General features: G+C 35.3%; 1 protein-coding gene across 1 annotated transcript in view; it reads right to left on the reverse strand.

Moving 5' to 3' along the window:
* The window catches only part of adcy2b (adenylate cyclase 2b (brain)), a 67,477-nt gene that overhangs the window by 8,814 nt on the left and 40,146 nt on the right, over positions 1-18,517 (reverse strand). Inside the window, exons 4-15 of the mRNA XM_084131350.1 lie at positions 15,942-16,091; positions 11,845-11,993; positions 10,849-10,960; positions 10,453-10,580; positions 8,331-8,489; positions 7,914-8,046; positions 4,870-5,046; positions 4,701-4,744; positions 4,455-4,535; positions 3,064-3,133; positions 2,795-2,892; positions 1,192-1,276 (exon numbers count right to left, since the gene is read on the reverse strand). Coding sequence (XP_083987476.1) covers positions 1,192-1,276; positions 2,795-2,892; positions 3,064-3,133; positions 4,455-4,535; positions 4,701-4,744; positions 4,870-5,046; positions 7,914-8,046; positions 8,331-8,489; positions 10,453-10,580; positions 10,849-10,960; positions 11,845-11,993; positions 15,942-16,091 — 1,386 coding nt within the window. The remainder of the gene's footprint in view (positions 1-1,191; positions 1,277-2,794; positions 2,893-3,063; positions 3,134-4,454; positions 4,536-4,700; positions 4,745-4,869; positions 5,047-7,913; positions 8,047-8,330; positions 8,490-10,452; positions 10,581-10,848; positions 10,961-11,844; positions 11,994-15,941; positions 16,092-18,517) is intronic.

The following is an 18,517-nucleotide window of genomic DNA, read 5'->3' on the forward strand; positions in this document are numbered from 1 at the left end:
ACTACTATAAGATAACCTTAACCCCTCTTTCATATTTGTGAATCTGTGGGCTGAATGTAGGACAGTGTGAAATCTCACATCAGATAAATGGGAAACAAACTGAGAAAGAAATCTTGACACTCATGACACTGACTGCTGCTTGTGAAACCAAAAGAGAGCGCCACTATAAAAGGAACACACAACATGAGTGACACAGAGCTTCATAAAATGGTCTCATACCCACAATCCCCAAACCTGTGGGGACTTGACTTTATTGCTATCCAGCAAGAAAAATAGATGACAAACAACTCAGTCAAATTATCATCACTCAAGCTGCTTTTCTCTTGACACACACACACAAAAAAAGAAAAGAAAAAAAAGAGGAGGGGGCAGGGATGGGTTGGTATAGCGCAAGGTTTCTATTCAATGTGGCCTACTTTTATCACCATAAATTCTTGGTTAATTAGCGAACTGGGGACAAATCAAGTCGAGCTGGTGGGTGAACGGCATGCAAACCCTTCAAGTACTTTGGAAGGTCATGCCTTCTAAAAATATAACTTGGATGCTTCAATACAGTTGGAATTCCATGGAATGAGGTTGAATCTCACAAGAGAAGAATCTCACAAGAATCCCCCCTATACAAGTATAAATACAATTAATTTGTTTTTCATTACTGTAATGAGAATTTACTTGAAATATAATACACCTTAATGGTCATAAAAACAGGCTTAATTGTCTTTAAGAAAACATAATTTCTTGTTTTTAGTTTGGGGTGGAATATGACCACAAAATGATTGTTGAATAAGCCATTTCATTCTATGCTTTTATAATATATTAAGGAAGAAAGAGCAGGAGAAAGAAAATAGAGAGACGTGCAGGTGACATTTGCCTTAGGCATTTATGTTCTGCAGGTCCAAAGTAGCTCGTAATTTGATTATAGACAATGCTCTCTAAGAGCAGAAAAAGAGTGTTGTTCCTCCGGCTAAAACAGGGAAAATTTCAATCTTGTTTTGATATGGTGTTTTTTCTTCCCGGTATGACATTTTCTCTAACAAGATGAGGGTCTCAAATGTGAGGGAAGCTCGACTTATTAAATGACATTAGTATACAGTTATTTCCTCCATGGAAAATAGAATGAACGAAACATGCCAATCTGCTTAATTCACTCTCACAGAAAGCTACTTTAGATTTACTTCTATATTTACCACTTACCATTATGTGACCAGCAAAACAAATGCCGAGGATCAAGGCGAGCAAAAGGAAAGCCATTCCGAATGATACTCCAAGGACGGTGGTTCTGTGAGAGACAAAATCATCAGCGATACTCTAAAGCAAGTCACACACGAACATCCAATCTTTATCCATTCTCTGACATGAAAAGAGAAGATCATAATGTATCATATGTCATGCCATATTTAAGAACTGTTGCTCGGCATGCTTGAACATTGCTCGATTTTTTTATATGTAACAGGATTTTTGGAAGTGCTTGCCTGTGCAAAACGTGATGCTGCAATGCTATGCTACTGCGGTCGGTTGGTTACCGAGGTTAATAAGGTGTTCTAAGTTGTTTTTAGTGCATTGCTATGCCATTGCTAGGGTGTTTAAAATCATTGTTTATTGATTGCTACCTGCTCCAGGACAAAAGAGCCCACCTTAAAATACAACATCAAGACTTTTGAAATGATGCCTTAGCAATTAACTGAAATAAGTTTAAGTACTAAAATGACTACTAAATCTGAAATAAAATAGATTAAAGCTATACAGAAATATATAATATATATAAATATAAAATATATATAAATGACAAAAGCACATAACAGATTTACCACAACTTAAATACTACAATAGAATATAAATAATATGAAAATAACACTGATCTGGGCCATATCTCGAGAGATTGAAAACAATTTTTGCTCTCGGGATATGGCCCAGATCAGTGTTATTTTAGTTTTATTTAGTAGTCATTTTAGTACTTAAACTTATTTCAGTTAATTGCTAAGGCATCATTTCAAATGTTTATTTAAGATTTTTAAGCTGAAGCTTTTCATCTAATATTTATATTTTATTTTATTTAAGTTTAATTTCAATTACCAACAACCATTTTCAATAGTTCACAATAACAACAACGTAGATCTTTAGGATTTTGCACCTGTTTCATTGTTTGCTAGGTGAAAATCATAAGTCTAATTGCTTAGAAGAATAATAGAACACCTCTTCTCATTAAGCCGCATGATTAAGTAGCATTCATGTCCATATAACAAAAAGTGTGGACAAATATGATGCCGAAGTTTAGGGTTAGAACTTTGATTTGAATAGCCTAAAGCAGGCATCAGTAATTCAATGGGTTTTTGAATATAGGAACACAAAAGTTTAGCTCCAGTCTTTGCGGTGCCAAACATCACCATGAATGTGATATAAAACCAATAACAGAGAGTGAGAACACAGCTTGAGAAAACTGTTGTGCTTCTGGCTCTTGTGAATGTGTTCACGGTCAACATGAGCAGTAAATTAGGGTGGCGTCTTGGATAGATTTTTCTGCATTCATACAAAAGGAGACATCATTTCCAAACCAGACTGACCTCTGATTAAAAAAAAATCTATAACTGTCTGCTCAGGGCAGTCTTTTTCAGACAGGCACTGATGTCCCCATCATGCCATTATTTATCGGTGCACTAATTTTCTTTCAATTGTGTAGATGTTGTAATATTATTATGTGTCAGTAGGTCTAAGTGCTGTTGGAGACAGTGGCTGTCTGCATAATTGCGTCGTGAAAGACAATGGCATGCTTGAAAGATGTTGTGGAGATGGTACTTACTTGGGCAAGACTAAAACCTGCACTATAAAGATGCAGAAGAAAATGAGACAAGCACAGGTGACGTAGTACTTGAAGGCCGGCAGAGTCGTGGCCCTGTACTGTTAGAAAAAAAAAGAAAAAAGTTAAATATCTCAGCTCTTACGTTTTTTCCTAGACATCTTTGCTTTGATGGTCTTATTTCTGATTCTGATGTGTTTTTCTCTTCACAATGAAGCACCTACAGTATTAGTCATTCAATGGCACATACCACACCTCAAGAAGGGATGTACCTCTTTTTCGAGTGTCTTATTGTGAAAGAACAGAGATATCCTTTGAATGTCCTCTGACTTCAGCCACTGTCTGGTGGAAAGAAGCATAAATAAAGTAATTTATATCAATTAAATTCTCATTGCCAAGGTGAATCACTATTATAATAGCTTCTTATGGTGGCACTGATGCAGGAAATGCTCTGAAAGTGAATTGTAATTGACAAATAATTGTTATACTGTACATCAGGGTCCAAAACCTGAGACCATGGAAAATCCTTCTATTTTGGAATTTTCTATTATATATAGTGTGTATATAAATATATATATATATATATATATATATATATATATATATATATATTTTTTTTTTTTTTTTTTTTTTTTTAAAGCTGCAGTCCGTAGCTTTTTTGATAGCTTTTTATCCAAAATATTTTTTTGAGCAAGTACTGTACATAACCAGCTAGTGTTCAAAACTATCTGCTTGCCGTAGCTCGATTCAAAATGGTAAGCTTGTAATAATGTTTTTAATTCCAGTGGTACTGGTGGATTTCCGCGGGAAATTCGAGCATGTGTTTGCGTCATTACGTCACATCTGTACACATAAAGAAGGTGTCTCGGCTCATAGGCTATATTGAGTGTGAGGATGTTGGTGTTGGAGTGACAACTGGAGATTCACCCGTTGTAAAACGCGAAAGACTCCGGACTTGGGAGAAAAAAAGAGACTGCAACCGGGCCCATACGAAAACAAGGACAAATATCGGAAGGGCATTAAATGTAGTCACGCAATGCTGATGTTGTTAACATTAACAATTTGAGAACAAAGTATAATTTGCACGGTTTGATGTGATATGATAAGCGATCGTTAGATTTAATCGGCGCGATTTACTGCAATGCTTTTTCCCCCTTAGTTGGTCAGAACAAAAGTGTATGTTACTAACTAGACGACATTTTCCGGTGAAAATTATTATGTTGGTCATACTTCCAATAAGTAGAATCTGTGATTGCGAATGACAGTATCCACACCACCAGCGCGGTGATTGACAGCCGTACATTCTCCTCAAAACATTGGATTCATCCGCGCTGTGCCATGCCGAGGCACAACGCACGTAAAGTTGATAATTCCGCGAATAACTGCAATTGCAGATTTTGAACAGAGATGGCGACAAAGAGGAAAAACTGCGGACTGCAGCTTTAACAATTATGTTTTTTTTTTTTTAAGTATTTAGCTTTCATTATTTAAAAAATGTTAATAAATATATGTTACACGTCTTTAAAAAAAAAAATCCAGGTATAAATTAGACACTTTCACTGTGGGCTCAGATTTGATCCTTGTTATCATTATTTCTTGTGATATTTTGATATTTTGTGATATTATCCATATGGATAAGATGCAGAGCATTATGGACACTCACTTCTGTGAGTTGATGCCATCAATAGTGCGAATGATTCTTTCATTCAACACTTCTTCAAATCTCTTCTTCTGCGATTTTGTTCTGAAAGGGATTGGAGAGGAAAAAGGAGAGAGAGAGAGACTTCAAACAACCATAGAAATGCAGATGAGGTCAGTGTAAATGTTCTGAAAGGTTATTCACTTGAATTTACATTTTTGCTATTTTTTTGTTTATAAAGCAATAAACAGTAGGAAAAAAAAAACAGACCTTTCGGACCTTTGCTGAAAGTTGAATTGCCCTAACGGCACGTCCTTTAAGAAAATATGAAGCAAAATGGAATTAAAAGAGCACTATTAAGCTAGTCCTGTTGACTGATCACCATTAAAATCTTGAATCAGAATCACTGTTTTCTTTCCATGTGCTCAGGTTGACTCACGTGTGTGTTGATCTTGCCGTTCTCATTGGTCATGCTGTCTCGATGGTGGAGGTTAGCGAAAGGTTTGGCTGCTCCCCAGGACTCAAGGTACTGTGTCATACGGACAGACGCCCTCATCTTGACTCCATCCAGAGTAGTGCGAAGACGAGGAGGAAGCAGGGGACTCCGTTTTTCTGCCTGAGTAACACCATAACATGAAGTACAAGTTTAAATGGATGTGTTACAGGCTAGAGGCGTAATCCCAAAAATCGGATAAGAATATGTACTGAAGTGGTGGGTCACAGGTGTGTTTTGTAATAGATCAAATGTATTACATGATCTGATACTGATTTTCAGGACATTTCTGTGTTTCTTTTGGATGCTAAACGAATTTTGGTACTTGATGTCTAATGTAAAATCTGGGTCCTGAAGCAAAACCTATTGTGAGCCACTGGTGTACAGAACAGAATTTTCTAATGTTTTTTGTTTTGCTTTATTATTATTATTATTATCATGATTTGGATCCAATCCAAATGGAATCCAAATGGAATCAAATATGAACATTCCAAAAATCTGCTAAGATACAAATAGGGTCATACACCTGGGACCTTTTGATTGTAAGCAGATTTGTAAACATTATTATTTGGTTCATTTAAAGGGTCACATAACAGAGTTATGTGTGTTGAACATCATAGAACACTCTCAGAAAAAAAGGTCCAAAAGCTGTCACTGTGGCGGTACCTTTTCAAAAAGGTACACCTTTGTACCTAAAGAGTGCATTTAAGTCCCTCAAAGGTACATATTGGTACCAGACAAGTACATATTAGTACCTAAATGGTACATTTTTGAACCCTTTTGAAGGGAACTGTCCCAGTGACAGCTTTTGGACCTTTTTTTCTGAGAGTGAAGCCAATGTTACAATACGTTAGTTTTGATTGTTGGAGGAAACTAGTTAATTTTAAACCTTTTTGTGCTATTTTCAACTTCCCGAAAGTTACTTTCAACTTTCAACTTTTCAATTTCATCCTTATCCAATGAGAAGACGCAAGACACCCTATATGGTAAAAAAAAAACCCTAATAGATATCACTACTCCCTCAGTTGATTGATTACATTAAGAATTACAAACATTTTTTGCATTACAAGTTTTTTCTGAAATGTTATGTTTAAATATGCAAATGAGGCATTATCTAAATGAATATGCACTCATTTGCATACATTTCTAGAACAACATATTAGAGTCTTTTAAAGGTTTTTACAGAGGGTCTTTTTTTATCTCTTTATTATCAGAAAATACTGTCAACAGCCAGAAAAAAACACATTTTCAAACAAAATTTGGAATAAAATGTATAAAATCAGGAAAATCAGAAAATATAAAATGTAATAAATTATATAAACCCCTTTGTAAAAACCTTCAGAATATAAATAGGAATAAACCTGTAAAGTTTGGTGTTATGTAAGTGCTGGTGAAGTGGAGATTTCTGCCTCAGAACAGGAGAAAACACTCATTTTGAGAAAATGGCCTTTAAAGATATGTACTGTAATTGAAATCTACAAACACAAACAGATAAAGTGCTATAAAAGATACACTTAAAAGTGTATTTCCAGTGTCTGAAAGTGTATTTTAAAAAACACTTTATGAAAATCCAAAAAGCCCAAAATCTCAAAATTGAAAGATGCATGAAAAAACTGTGTTTTTGCCTGTAATGTCTCAGTTTAAGAATAAAATGATGGTTCCAAATTAGGGTTCAGATTACATTAGTGCACAGTAACATGGGATGATTAGTGAAATGATGAAGTAAATAGTACAGGGGCTTTCAAACTTGTGTCTGAAAACCGTAAAGGGGTGCTATGGGGAAAATGTATTTACTAAATATGTTTAACTCAATTTTTAATTTCTGTTCAGGTTTATACATTTAACATCACTAATGGGTATAAAAAAGGTATTCTGTCAACAAAGTAAATATTTTCCAGATAATATTTTAATAATTGCCTTTGGCTTTAGTACAGTGACAATATAAAAGGCAATTAATTAATTTTGAAAACAACATGTTGTCATCACACAATATCACACAGTATAAATGGGGTCTTATACCTGAAAATGGGAAGAGGGGGCTTTATACGTACATGAATGAATATGTATTTTAGGAAGAGGTCTCTTTTGTCATATTTGAGGGTACTTGACACCAAAAGGTAGAAAACCCCTGCTACAGTATTTAAGATAACAGGGCCAATATGTACATTACATTTACACCAACTTAACTCAATGGCCATAGTTCATCAGAAAAAAAGAAAGAAAGAAAAGCTTATAGGCATCAACTAAACAACAGGTGAAAAAAGAAAAGAGAACAACTAAACGAACAAGCAAAAGCCCTCCAAACTCAAATTCAGTCATCATATTGGGAATGTGAAGGGAGTGGGTGTGCAGTGGGTTGTTATGATAAGAGGGCCGAGAGGCTCAAACCGAACAGAAATAAATGCACGAGTCTCTTATGAGAAAGATTTGCTGCTTTTGTTACCTCGGGCAAAGCAAATGCATTGTTGAAAAGTAAATAAAGCACTGGATAAATAAAACAATAGCCATTGTTATTTGAATAAATTATACCAGGCATTATGATATCTGTGGGCTGAAAAGCCCACACACACCTCAATGGACAGATATTCTGAGTTTTGATAAACAGTCTTTCCAAGGTTCTCACATATGACCACAAAGTCACATTTGTGTAGCTGCAAAGTCTAAATAGTGTAATTATGCTAGGTGAATTGAATGCAATGCTAATTAGCAAAGTAGTTGCATAACTAGACATATTGTGATATGATTAATTAAACATCATACAGAAGGTTTGTTTGACTATTATTAATGCTTTTGTTTAACTCATTTTCTGGGTAATGAATGGATTGTTTTTGTTATTCATAATTTAGGAAAATAGATAATTTTTTTTGTTGCCACAATTATTCTTATAGCTGAAAAAAAAGTTAAAATAATGAATTTGCTCTATACCCCTAAAATCAATTGTGCCATTAAGAAACCACCAAGATAACTTTTTGCATGTGTGATTTTTTTACCTTCGGGTTGATGACTAGGTACGTGATGATGCCGTGCTCTTTCAGGTAACAATCTCTGCTTAGTCCGTTGCCTGGCTCGACTTTATATGCCCCTTTCAAATGTTCCAGTGTTACAGAAGAGATGTGAACCCGTCTGGAGAGGAGCACACAAACTATTACAGACTGGCGAATGAAAGGGCACTTCACAAAAACAGGTGCATTATATGAGTATTTCACATATGTTCCAAAGCCTGCAGAGACAATAGAGTTAAGATATGAAAAATGAACATTCATTGGTAGCACAAAAGCACATTCATTGTGCTTTCAAAAGAACATTTCTATTAACGTCAAGAACCCTCCATGAGCATAATAGCACTTGTAGCAAATATGTGAAAATTCTGAAATGGAGGAAAAACAAAAGTCATATGCTGATCTTACCCAGGTACACCCCCTGCCTCCATGTGATTGGCCAGGGTCACGTCATGTGACCAAACATCATACTGCCATTTCTGGAGGCCAATCACACCGCAGAGAACATTCCCAGAGTGAACTCCAACACGCATGTTAATGTCAACCCCAGTGGCATCTCTCACTTTCCTGAAATAACAGGAAAAGTATTAAAGGTTTGGACACACCTGCTCATTCTTTACTATTACTTAAAAATGTATATAATTATATTTACACATCTGCAACAGTGTTAGAGCCTTTCTGTGTTGTGTTTGTGATAAATTTGGTTAATTAATCAGCATGTTATGTCATTATTTCAATATACATTTTTAATCGATTAACAGTCATTATTGAAATAGTAAAAAAAAAGATAATTTAAAAAAAAAAAATGTATGTGAAGGCACAATTAAAATCTGTCTACTAACTAAACAAATTTTAAGCATAAACCTTCAGATAAAAAGGTCATGATAAACATAATACTAAAATCATAATAAACATAATACTGGACACTCTTGACTGATTTACTCACTAATATTATATGTAAATAAAGCAAGTTTTCTCCCAGTGTCATGAAGATTTTTTTTTACAGCACATACACACTTCAGTCTCTCCCTCCATCCTTTGAAATGACTGAAACAGTACCATATTACACTGACATAACTTAACACCAGAAATATTTATAGCAAATTAAATATCAGAAGGTGCCAGGATTGCGGCGGTACGTGTTGGTTTCTGAGGGAGTGTGCCTGGTGCCTGTGTATATATTCATTCAGCACACAGAACATCTTGTGTATTAGATAAGGCAGCTTGAATGTTACGATTTCCCAGCTGGAAAGAACAGTTTAGGCCAGCATGAATATTAATGCAGGCTGGATTATGCTAGTTTGTTTCCGGTCTAGTTTGTGGTATAACCATATAGTATAACCATGCTTCACCTGCAACAAATCCATGACCTTGCTGGTGAAACTTGTTGACGAAGAAACGAAACGAAACGAAACGAAACGCAAAACAAAACAAAACAAAACAAAACAAAACAAAACAAAACAAAACAAAACAAAACAAAACAAAACAAAACAAAACAAAACAAAACAAAACAAAACAAAACCACTGGTGCTCACTCCAAACAAAATAAAAAATTTAAAAAAAGGCACCTCTGTGTGTGTGTGTGTGTGTGTGTGCGCGCGTGTGTGTGTGTAAAACAAAAATTCAAACAAACAAACAAATAAATGTGCATGGCACCACAGGAGGTGTGTTGCTGACATATCATTTCAGTGTACCTGTTACACACCATTCTTATTTCTAAGAGCCCCTCAGCCTGAGCTACGCCATGTTGGAAAATACACTGGAGTGTCCTCAATTACCTCCTCAAATGAATTTGTGTGTGTGTGTGTGTGTGTGTGTGTGTGTGTGTGTGTGTGCACAACAAAAATTTCAGTACGGAAAGTGAATGTGTAGCAGAAGAGTGGAAAAATGAAGAATGGGTGAGGAATCGTGAAAGGGACTGGAAAAAGGGGCTGCACTTTGAGATGGAAAAAGAGAATGTGTGGGTTTCAACAATATCACACATCTGAGCGTCTTGAGAATCCAGGTTATTTCAGCCTCAGAGAGTAGTGCTTGAAAAGACAGGCACCATGGGAAAAAAAGACACAGAAGTGGTCCCTGGTAGATGATGAAAGGGCATAATGTGAATAAAAGCTCATGTGTAGTGGTTTTAGGACTTTGTAGCAGATACAATTCAAAGGGTCTTTATGTTCTAATGAAGAAATGGAAAAATATGTAAGGGATAATGTGCATCTCAAAATAAACCCTGATAGGCACTGGCTTATGGGACACCCTGAAAAATGACCCACAGGCTAGCAACCTCAGGCATTGTAAGCCTTACCAAATTTTGGTTAAATTTGCTTATCAGGACTGAATTTTACACTGTGTTTGCACAGACTTTAAATAGCACGGCTGAATCTTCCTGAAACAAAGGTCAATTAGTCCATTTAGCGGTTATTGAACAAATATATTTGAGTGCATATAGCTGTGATTGACCAATTAGAATCAATTAGTATTTCAGAGAGCTGTGTAATAATTATGTGTGTTTGAAAAAGACAGTGTGTTCTTTTACTTGATGGCTTCACACATGTCCAGCCCCATCTTCACACAGTTATTGGCATGGTCGGTCAAAGGGTCCGGCAGCCCTGACACACAGTAATAGCAGTCGCCCAGAATCTTGATCCGCATGCAGTCGTTGTCCTGCATCAAACCAAATTAGACAGCAGTGTAGAAGACATTACATTCTGTACAGGAAAAATAAAGCTCACAGGAAAAAAAACATACATTGACTACAACATAATCAGTTATTAATATTTTGTTGGTTCTCTTTGTTTTTGCATGTGTTCATCATTTCTCTGTATGACAGCCATGGCCAAAAATGATGTCCGCATGATGTCATTTTCCTAGGCCAACATCACTTTTGGCCACTTCTGTACTATGTATGTATGCCTGTTAGGACTTATGATACCTTGGCTATCTGGTCAAATTTGCCGAAGAGCTCATTGAGCATGTAGACTAGTTCTCCAGGTGAACAGTCACTGGCCAGACGCGTGAATCCAACAATGTCTGCATACAGAATGCTGTGGAAAATGTTCGAGAAAACTCAAAAGGAGACTTGTGCAAACTGTTAAAGAGCATGAATTTATTTTTTTTGTACTGGAAATAATACACAACTTGCAAATTATTATTTTCTTAATAAGCATTTGTCTTGTGTACAAATATCTGAACGTCCTTAAACACACTGTGGTGCTGATATTTAAACAAATCCTTCAATGACTCACTCATAAAGACACTTAATTAGCCCCTGAATTAATATGTATTTTTGAATAAATTGGATAAGTAAATTATTGTATGCCTTATTCATAAAGAGAGTAATTTGCTGCAAAAATCAGTGTTTTTGAGTGAATCGTTGAGTGAATGATTCAGTGACTTGTTTCGTAAACGAATCGGTTCAAGTAAATGAGTAAATGACTCACTCATAAAGTCATTAACTTGGGAAACAAGTATCAATGTACCATTCAGAAAGAGTTACTGAAAAAATCTAAAGGATATTATAGGGGAAGGAGAACCGCTTTGAAGCAGATAGCAGTGTTGCTTTAAAAACAGCAAAGCACTACTTGTCCTTCAATGCATTTAACAAAATGACATTTGCGTTTTGATGAAGAGCCTCTTCAACAGTTTGCCCTGTATAGCAGAAGATTGTGTTTGGTTTTACTTTTTAATAGAAGCATACAAAAGTGTCTAGGCTCTTTTAGATGAGAGCTACTTGTATCTGGGTTGATGAATAGCTTGTTTTTTGTGTGCAGACTGAAAGAGGGCAGGAGGGTTTGACAGGATCTATTGAGGGTAGGACAGCTCAGTGGAGAGCAGGTGCAGTGTATAGGAAATATATTATATATATAGGCTACCTAAAATAAATCAGCTGAGTGCACAGATACGCTAGTATGTGTGTCATAAGTCCTACCTTACATTGGTGTGTCTCTGTACATAGAGGTTGTGGAAGTTGTTGGTGTTTTCGGCGTGGCCAAAGTTAGGACCCTTCAGCCTCTGAATGATCTCTGCCTTCATCACTCTCGCGATGTGGGCGGGCAGCAGGGACAGCAAGAGGCGCTCCTATTGGTCGTAGAGAGGAGGAAAGTTATATACGTCATTCCTTTGAATGGTTTCCTAGGCTATGTTTGTAAATGAATTCAAAATCTAATTATTGATATACTGGTAAAAAGTTTCTAATTAAGATTTAATATTATATTTTAATATGTATAATTAAAATTTAAAAGAACTGTTTTCTATTTGAAAATATTTTTAAATGTAATTTATTCATGTGACGTCAAGACCGAATTTTCAGCATCATTACTCCAGCCTTCAGTGTTACATTTAGAAATCATTCTAATATGCTGATTTGCTGCTCAAGAAACATTTCTTCTTATTATCACTACTGAATAGAGTTGTGCTGCTTAATATTTTTGTGGAATCGTGATACACTACCATTCAAAAGAAAAAAAGAAATAAATACTTTTAATTGATCAAAAGTGACAGTAAAGATATTTATAATGTTGTAAAAAAATCTATTTCAAATAAATGCTTGTCTTTAAAAAAAAGCACATTATTAACAAAAGATGGAAGATTAAGTTTGACGCACTGCATTTCTCAGAACAATTTGCTCTGTTCTTTTTTTTGTACTACGTCATCCAGATATTCAGTTCATACAGAATTAGCATTTTTTCACACTATAAATGCTATATACATACATACATGTACAAGTAGTATGGTAGTATGTTATTTAGAGCAAAGCCCTATAGCACTTTTTATTTTTATATTTATTTATTTTTGTTTACAAATGATGGATGGCAGGTGGAGTGAGAGAGAAAATTAGAGAAAAATGAAAACTGAGGTGGATGAACAGATTGAATCATAGCAGTGTAACAGATGTCTCTTGCCACTAATGAACTACCCTGATTGTAAAATAAACATTTGTGATTCTACCAAAGAACATTTAGAGTTTGTTTGCTCAGATGCTGTTAAATTTTATTCTATATTTATTGGGATATTATTTTATTATTTCAGCCAACCTGTTCTTTAGATAGCATATTGGCATTGGACATATTGGTAAACCACTATTTAAGTCAATTTTTGACCCTGGGTTAAGCAATTATTCACACTTAAAAGAGGGTTAACACAGGGTTACAGTGAATAAATAACCTAAATAAAATTATGAACAATGGTAAATATGGAAAGTCCATTCATTTCTCTTTTTATTACCGGGTCACTCTTCCTCATTTTTTTCTCTCTCTCTTCAGAGGACATACTGCTTAATGAAGGTCAAAAATAATAATAATAATAATAATAACAATGGTATGCCATGTGCAGATTGTGACAGCAGGAAAAAAGGTGAAATCCATTAATGTACTATTATAAAAAAAGAAGAAGAGGCAAATCAAAGCAGGTTGTCCACACTAATGGGTTCAAGTACTGCACGTCCTCCGGTCTGGGGGAGTGATTGCTAAAGGAAATTATGTCATTAATCCATTGTGGTTCTTTCTCTACAGTATAAATGAATATGATTTCTGCTCTGTTAAAGTGCAGAAATATTAATTAGCAAAATTGGATGTTATTTTTGGACATCCTATTATATGAATATTACATATGCAGTATATCACTTAGAGATTTTTAGTTTGAAGAAAATGTGGATGTGAATATTGTGGCTGGAGTGTTTCTGTGGGCTTGCTTAGGGGTTCAGTGTGATTTTTAGGGTGTTGCTAGGAGGTTGCTTCCTGGCCCAAGTCAAACGTGTCCACCATAAAGTCTAAGATTTTATGAATTCTGATTCAGTGTTTTTTTAAACCAGAAAACAATTGAGACAAAAAAAGGGCCTTCAAAGTTTACATGTTAACTTAAGACTTCAATGAAATATGTTGATAATGATTTTTAAATATATATACACATTATTAAAGGTCCCGTATTATGCCCCTTTTCACAAGATGTAAAATAAGTCTCTGATGTCCCCAGAGTGTGTATGTGAAGTTTCAGCTCAAAATACCCAACAGATCATTTTTTACAGCATGTTTAAATTGTCATTTTTTTGGGGCTCAGAAAAACGTGCTGTTTTAGTGTGTGCCCTTTAAATGCAAATAAGCTGCTGCTGGACGACCCAGGGGGCGGAGCTTCATGAGCTCGCTCAGTCTCTCAGGACAATTTCATCTCACGGAATGATGATAATATCAGAAACTCTCAGTAACGGTGTTCATTTCGAGTCGGACAATAATGCCTACAGAGTCAGAGTGCTGTATAGAGATGGAACAGGTATAGTTTAGTAGTTTAATTACGGTTATTATAACGTATTTGTCATCTGCTTGTATGTATCCATTATTTATTAATAGCATACAAGTCTGCTGTTTCGGACCAGGTCCGAATGATGATCAAACATATACTGATGAGCTTAATAAAGTTTATTGTACATCACACAAAAGTTGAAGCGTCAGTTTTACTTCAGAAAATCACCGTAAGAGCTGAGTAAACACAGTAAGTTATAAGAAGTGGGCAAGTACATAAACGAATTTCGGTAGAGTTGAGGGAGCATTCCTGTGGGCGGAGGTTAGTCAAAAAACTGTTCTACTGACGTCATTAAAGAAGGAAGTAGAGGGATGTAGTCCAAACGGGCCGTTCGATGTAGGCGACTTCTGTTAAATAAAATATCTCGCTTGGCATTGAACTTTGAGATTTATAATTTTACAGATATTATTTATACTCTAACAACAACATTACACACTAACTAAAGTTTGAAACATGGGATCACGAAGAACGGGACCTTTAATAACAGTAAAATACTGTAAATATTACATTAAAGAACTGTAAATTCACAGCTGCTCTTGTTTTGCTGCTTTTACAGGTGTGCTGTATAATTTTACAGTATAATTGTTTATGATTTACAGTAATCTTGTAAAATGTACAGGCTTACTGGCACCCAAAATTGCCAGTAAGTTGCTGTAAAATTTTACAGCAATTTGTTACCGTGTATACTTTTACCAGGTGATTTTTTAATATATATATATATATATATTATATATTTTTACAATTTATGAACATATAAATATATTCAATATTCGAGATAAAACAAACTTCTCAACAAACTGCATGATTTAAGGTATTATTCATGAGTAAGTTTAGGGGTTTGCAAATATTGTGCTGTGCTTTTTCAAACCTGAACTCTTCTAATGACAAAATATATTTCAAAGATAATGTTTTATTCACCCTTGAAATGTAAAATGAGGCATATCTGTAATTAGGCTGATGGTCTGTGCTGTACTAATGTTCTGATTGGAATGACCAAACAGTGGGCAGCCCTGCAGGTGGTAAATGAAGGAAATGCTCCAGCATGTTTTACAATATGGCAGAAAGAACCGACAGTTGATGATGAACTTACAGAAGAGCTCCATTCTCACAGTACACAGAAAATACATACAAGATTCAATCATGTTGCACAGTGAGTAAGTGAAACATTGCCATTGCCTTGCGCTCTGTAATCGTCAAGAAAGCCTAAAACACAACTCCGATAACATTCATAGAATAATGATGCTGGGGGCATGTGCTCAACAGGCTGATATTTCACAGAGTGAGAGTGATCATTCCTGATGGAGCAGAAGTGCCGCCAGCAATCTGCCGTTATCTCGCTGCTCATATTTCACTCACTCAGCCATCGCCACGGAGAAACACTTTCTCATTATTTCACACAAAACAACAATAAGCAAAACTAATGCAGAGGGGTGCCTTGTACAGACTTCCGCCCCACCCGTATCCAACAGGAAACTGCTGGGGGGGGGAAACAGATGTAACTCTCTGCCCCCTCCGCCTTCTAATATTAGCCACCCATTGTGGTGATATAATGATCTCTTCAATACAGCTGCAGGAATGACTCATGCTCAAACCTATCCGATACCTCCCCAAACGAGGCCTACATTAACTTCCTGTTCCCTGAAGGACCGGGCACCACGCAGTTCAGCACTGTTTATCTGTTCTTTGAAAGCTTACGTGGTACAGGCAATCTGTTTATCCCTCTAGTCGTACCTGCTGATGCTTCTCAGATTCCAGTTTGATGGGAGACTTGATGCAGTTGCAGGTGTCGTGGTACGTCTGTTTAAGAGCCAAATCCATCAGGTGTTTGTGATAGGCTCCCGCCACATTTCCACAGATGAAGATGATGATATTAGCCAGGATCTACACAGACACGCAAACAGCTTTACTCAGGGGTATATAGAGATACTGCATGCTCTGTACTCTGGATGTTACAGAAATGTTTCTTAAGGTTACACTTTATTTTAAGGTGTCTGTTACAGTGTAATTATACATTTAAGTACGGAATAATAATAAGTAACTACATGTATCTACAGTATCATCTATCTATCTATCTATCTATCTATCTATCTATCTATCTATAAACAATATGATATATAAATATATATATATACTGACAGATTGATAAATAGGTCATTTGTATCTATCTATAAACAATACGATATATATACAATACACACACACACACACACACACACACACACACACAAACAAACAGCATTTCTTTGCAAAATTCTGACATAATGTGAACTCTGATCTTAATTTGTCAAATATGTTGAAATATATATATATATATATATATATATATATATATATATATATATATATATATATATATATATTAAGTTACAGTAATCATTATGAAAATAATACCACAATGCATTAAATATGAATGGCCCTAAAATCTTAATGGCTTAATTTTCTTTAAGCAAAATCTAATTTCTTGTATATTGTCAAATATAGTGAGAGAGAGAGTGAGTTCTCAGAAAACCTTAATTCCACGCAAGTGTATATAAATTATCAATCCGGTAATGGATATGTTAAATACTTAGCATTGAATTAATGTGGAGACTCAGTGTGTATTCAATACAGCATTGGCATACAGTATAAAACAAGTAATGAATGCAGTAAATTGCCTCATAGGTACAGGAACACATTACTGCCAGACCACAGACACTTTAAGAAAATATGCACAGCAACCAAATGGCTTTTGAGTTTCAAATGGCAGAAGTAAGCACATTAGCGAAAGATATAATCAGTATAAGGATATAGAGAGTGATGTGTCTGTACATTGATTCGGAAGATATTGATCTTCAAGAAAAGTGAATTCAGTTCAGCCCACAAAAAGCTTTCAACGGCCTCTTGCTTCATGTCAGAGTGAACAAATATCAGTGCAGTACTGAATATGGTGCTGTTATCTTTAACAAAAGAGCAGGGCGTGTTAGATAATTAGGTTTAATTGCAATAACTGAAACTCTATACATAATAAGGCATTTGAAATTTGAAATATATAATTGAATTGTATTTTTTTATCAAATAAATAAATAAATATAAAACAGGCTTTTTCTTTAATATTTTTTTATTATTATTTATTTTATAACTTCATTTGTTTTTATGAAATATGATCTGGACAGGTTCGTGACAAATTCTGAGATTTACCCATATAGTAAATGAGTTTAAACAATACTATTATGAATGAGTAGGTCATAAATATTTATTAGGTTGGTATGAAAACTTGATACTATGAACCAGGTCCTGTAGCAATAATTAGTTTTATTTTATTTATTTTTTTGGCCCCATGTACTTCCATAGTAAGCGTATTATTGTAATTGCATTTTTTTTTTTTTACAAAGGGTATTGAGGGATGAGTCAAAATAATTTTCTGTGGTAATTGACAGAATACCAGAAATGCAGTCACAATAAAGCTTAATTTGCATTGAGCCTTGGAACATTTCTTTAATTTGACCCATTTTTTAGGGCAATCTAGTCTGAGCCTCTTTTAGACTCATCAAATTTGCAACTTCTCCATGGCAACCTCTGCACACGCGTTTGAGATCAGCACAGGGCTTTAGTGTTAGAGTAAGCATAGCGAGTAAGAACAGAAGAGGTTGTTAAAGGCATAGTTCACCCAAAAATAAAAATTAGCCCATGATTTACTCACCCTCAAGTTATCTTAGGTGTATATGACATTCTTCTTTCAGACGAATACATTCGGAGTTATATTAAAAAATGTCCTGGCTCTTCCAAGCTTTATAATGGCAGTGAATGGCTGTTGTTGTTTTGAAGTGCATCTATCCATCATAAAAGTGCTCCACACAGCTCTGGGGGGTTAATAAAGGCCTTCTTAAGCAAAGCCATGCATTTGTGTAAGAAAAATATTCATATTTAACACATTCCAAAGTGAAATATTCATATTTAACATGTTACAAAGTAAAATTCTAGTTTCCGGCCAAACGGCCATACACAGTCTACTTACGCCTAAAGCGCAACATATGCAACTTATGACGTCAGAAGTAGCGTAGTGCGTCATGGCATAGCGTAAATATCAGCAGTACGTTACATTACTCGCGCAAGTTGCGCTTTACAGTTAAAGGATTAGTTCACCCCAAAATGAAATGGACAGGGAACTACGTCATCACGTTGAAAGGTCACGCCGGCGCCGGCAATACTATTTGAACTACTATTCATATTCATCAGAATGTTATTCATATACTATTCATATTCACTGAATACTATTACTATATATATAATAGCAAACAATACTATTTGAACTATCCTCCTACGTACGG

This window comes from Abramis brama (genome assembly GCF_963993115.1).
Source record: "Abramis brama genome assembly, chromosome: 12".
Lineage (NCBI taxonomy): Eukaryota > Metazoa > Chordata > Actinopteri > Cypriniformes > Leuciscidae > Abramis > Abramis brama.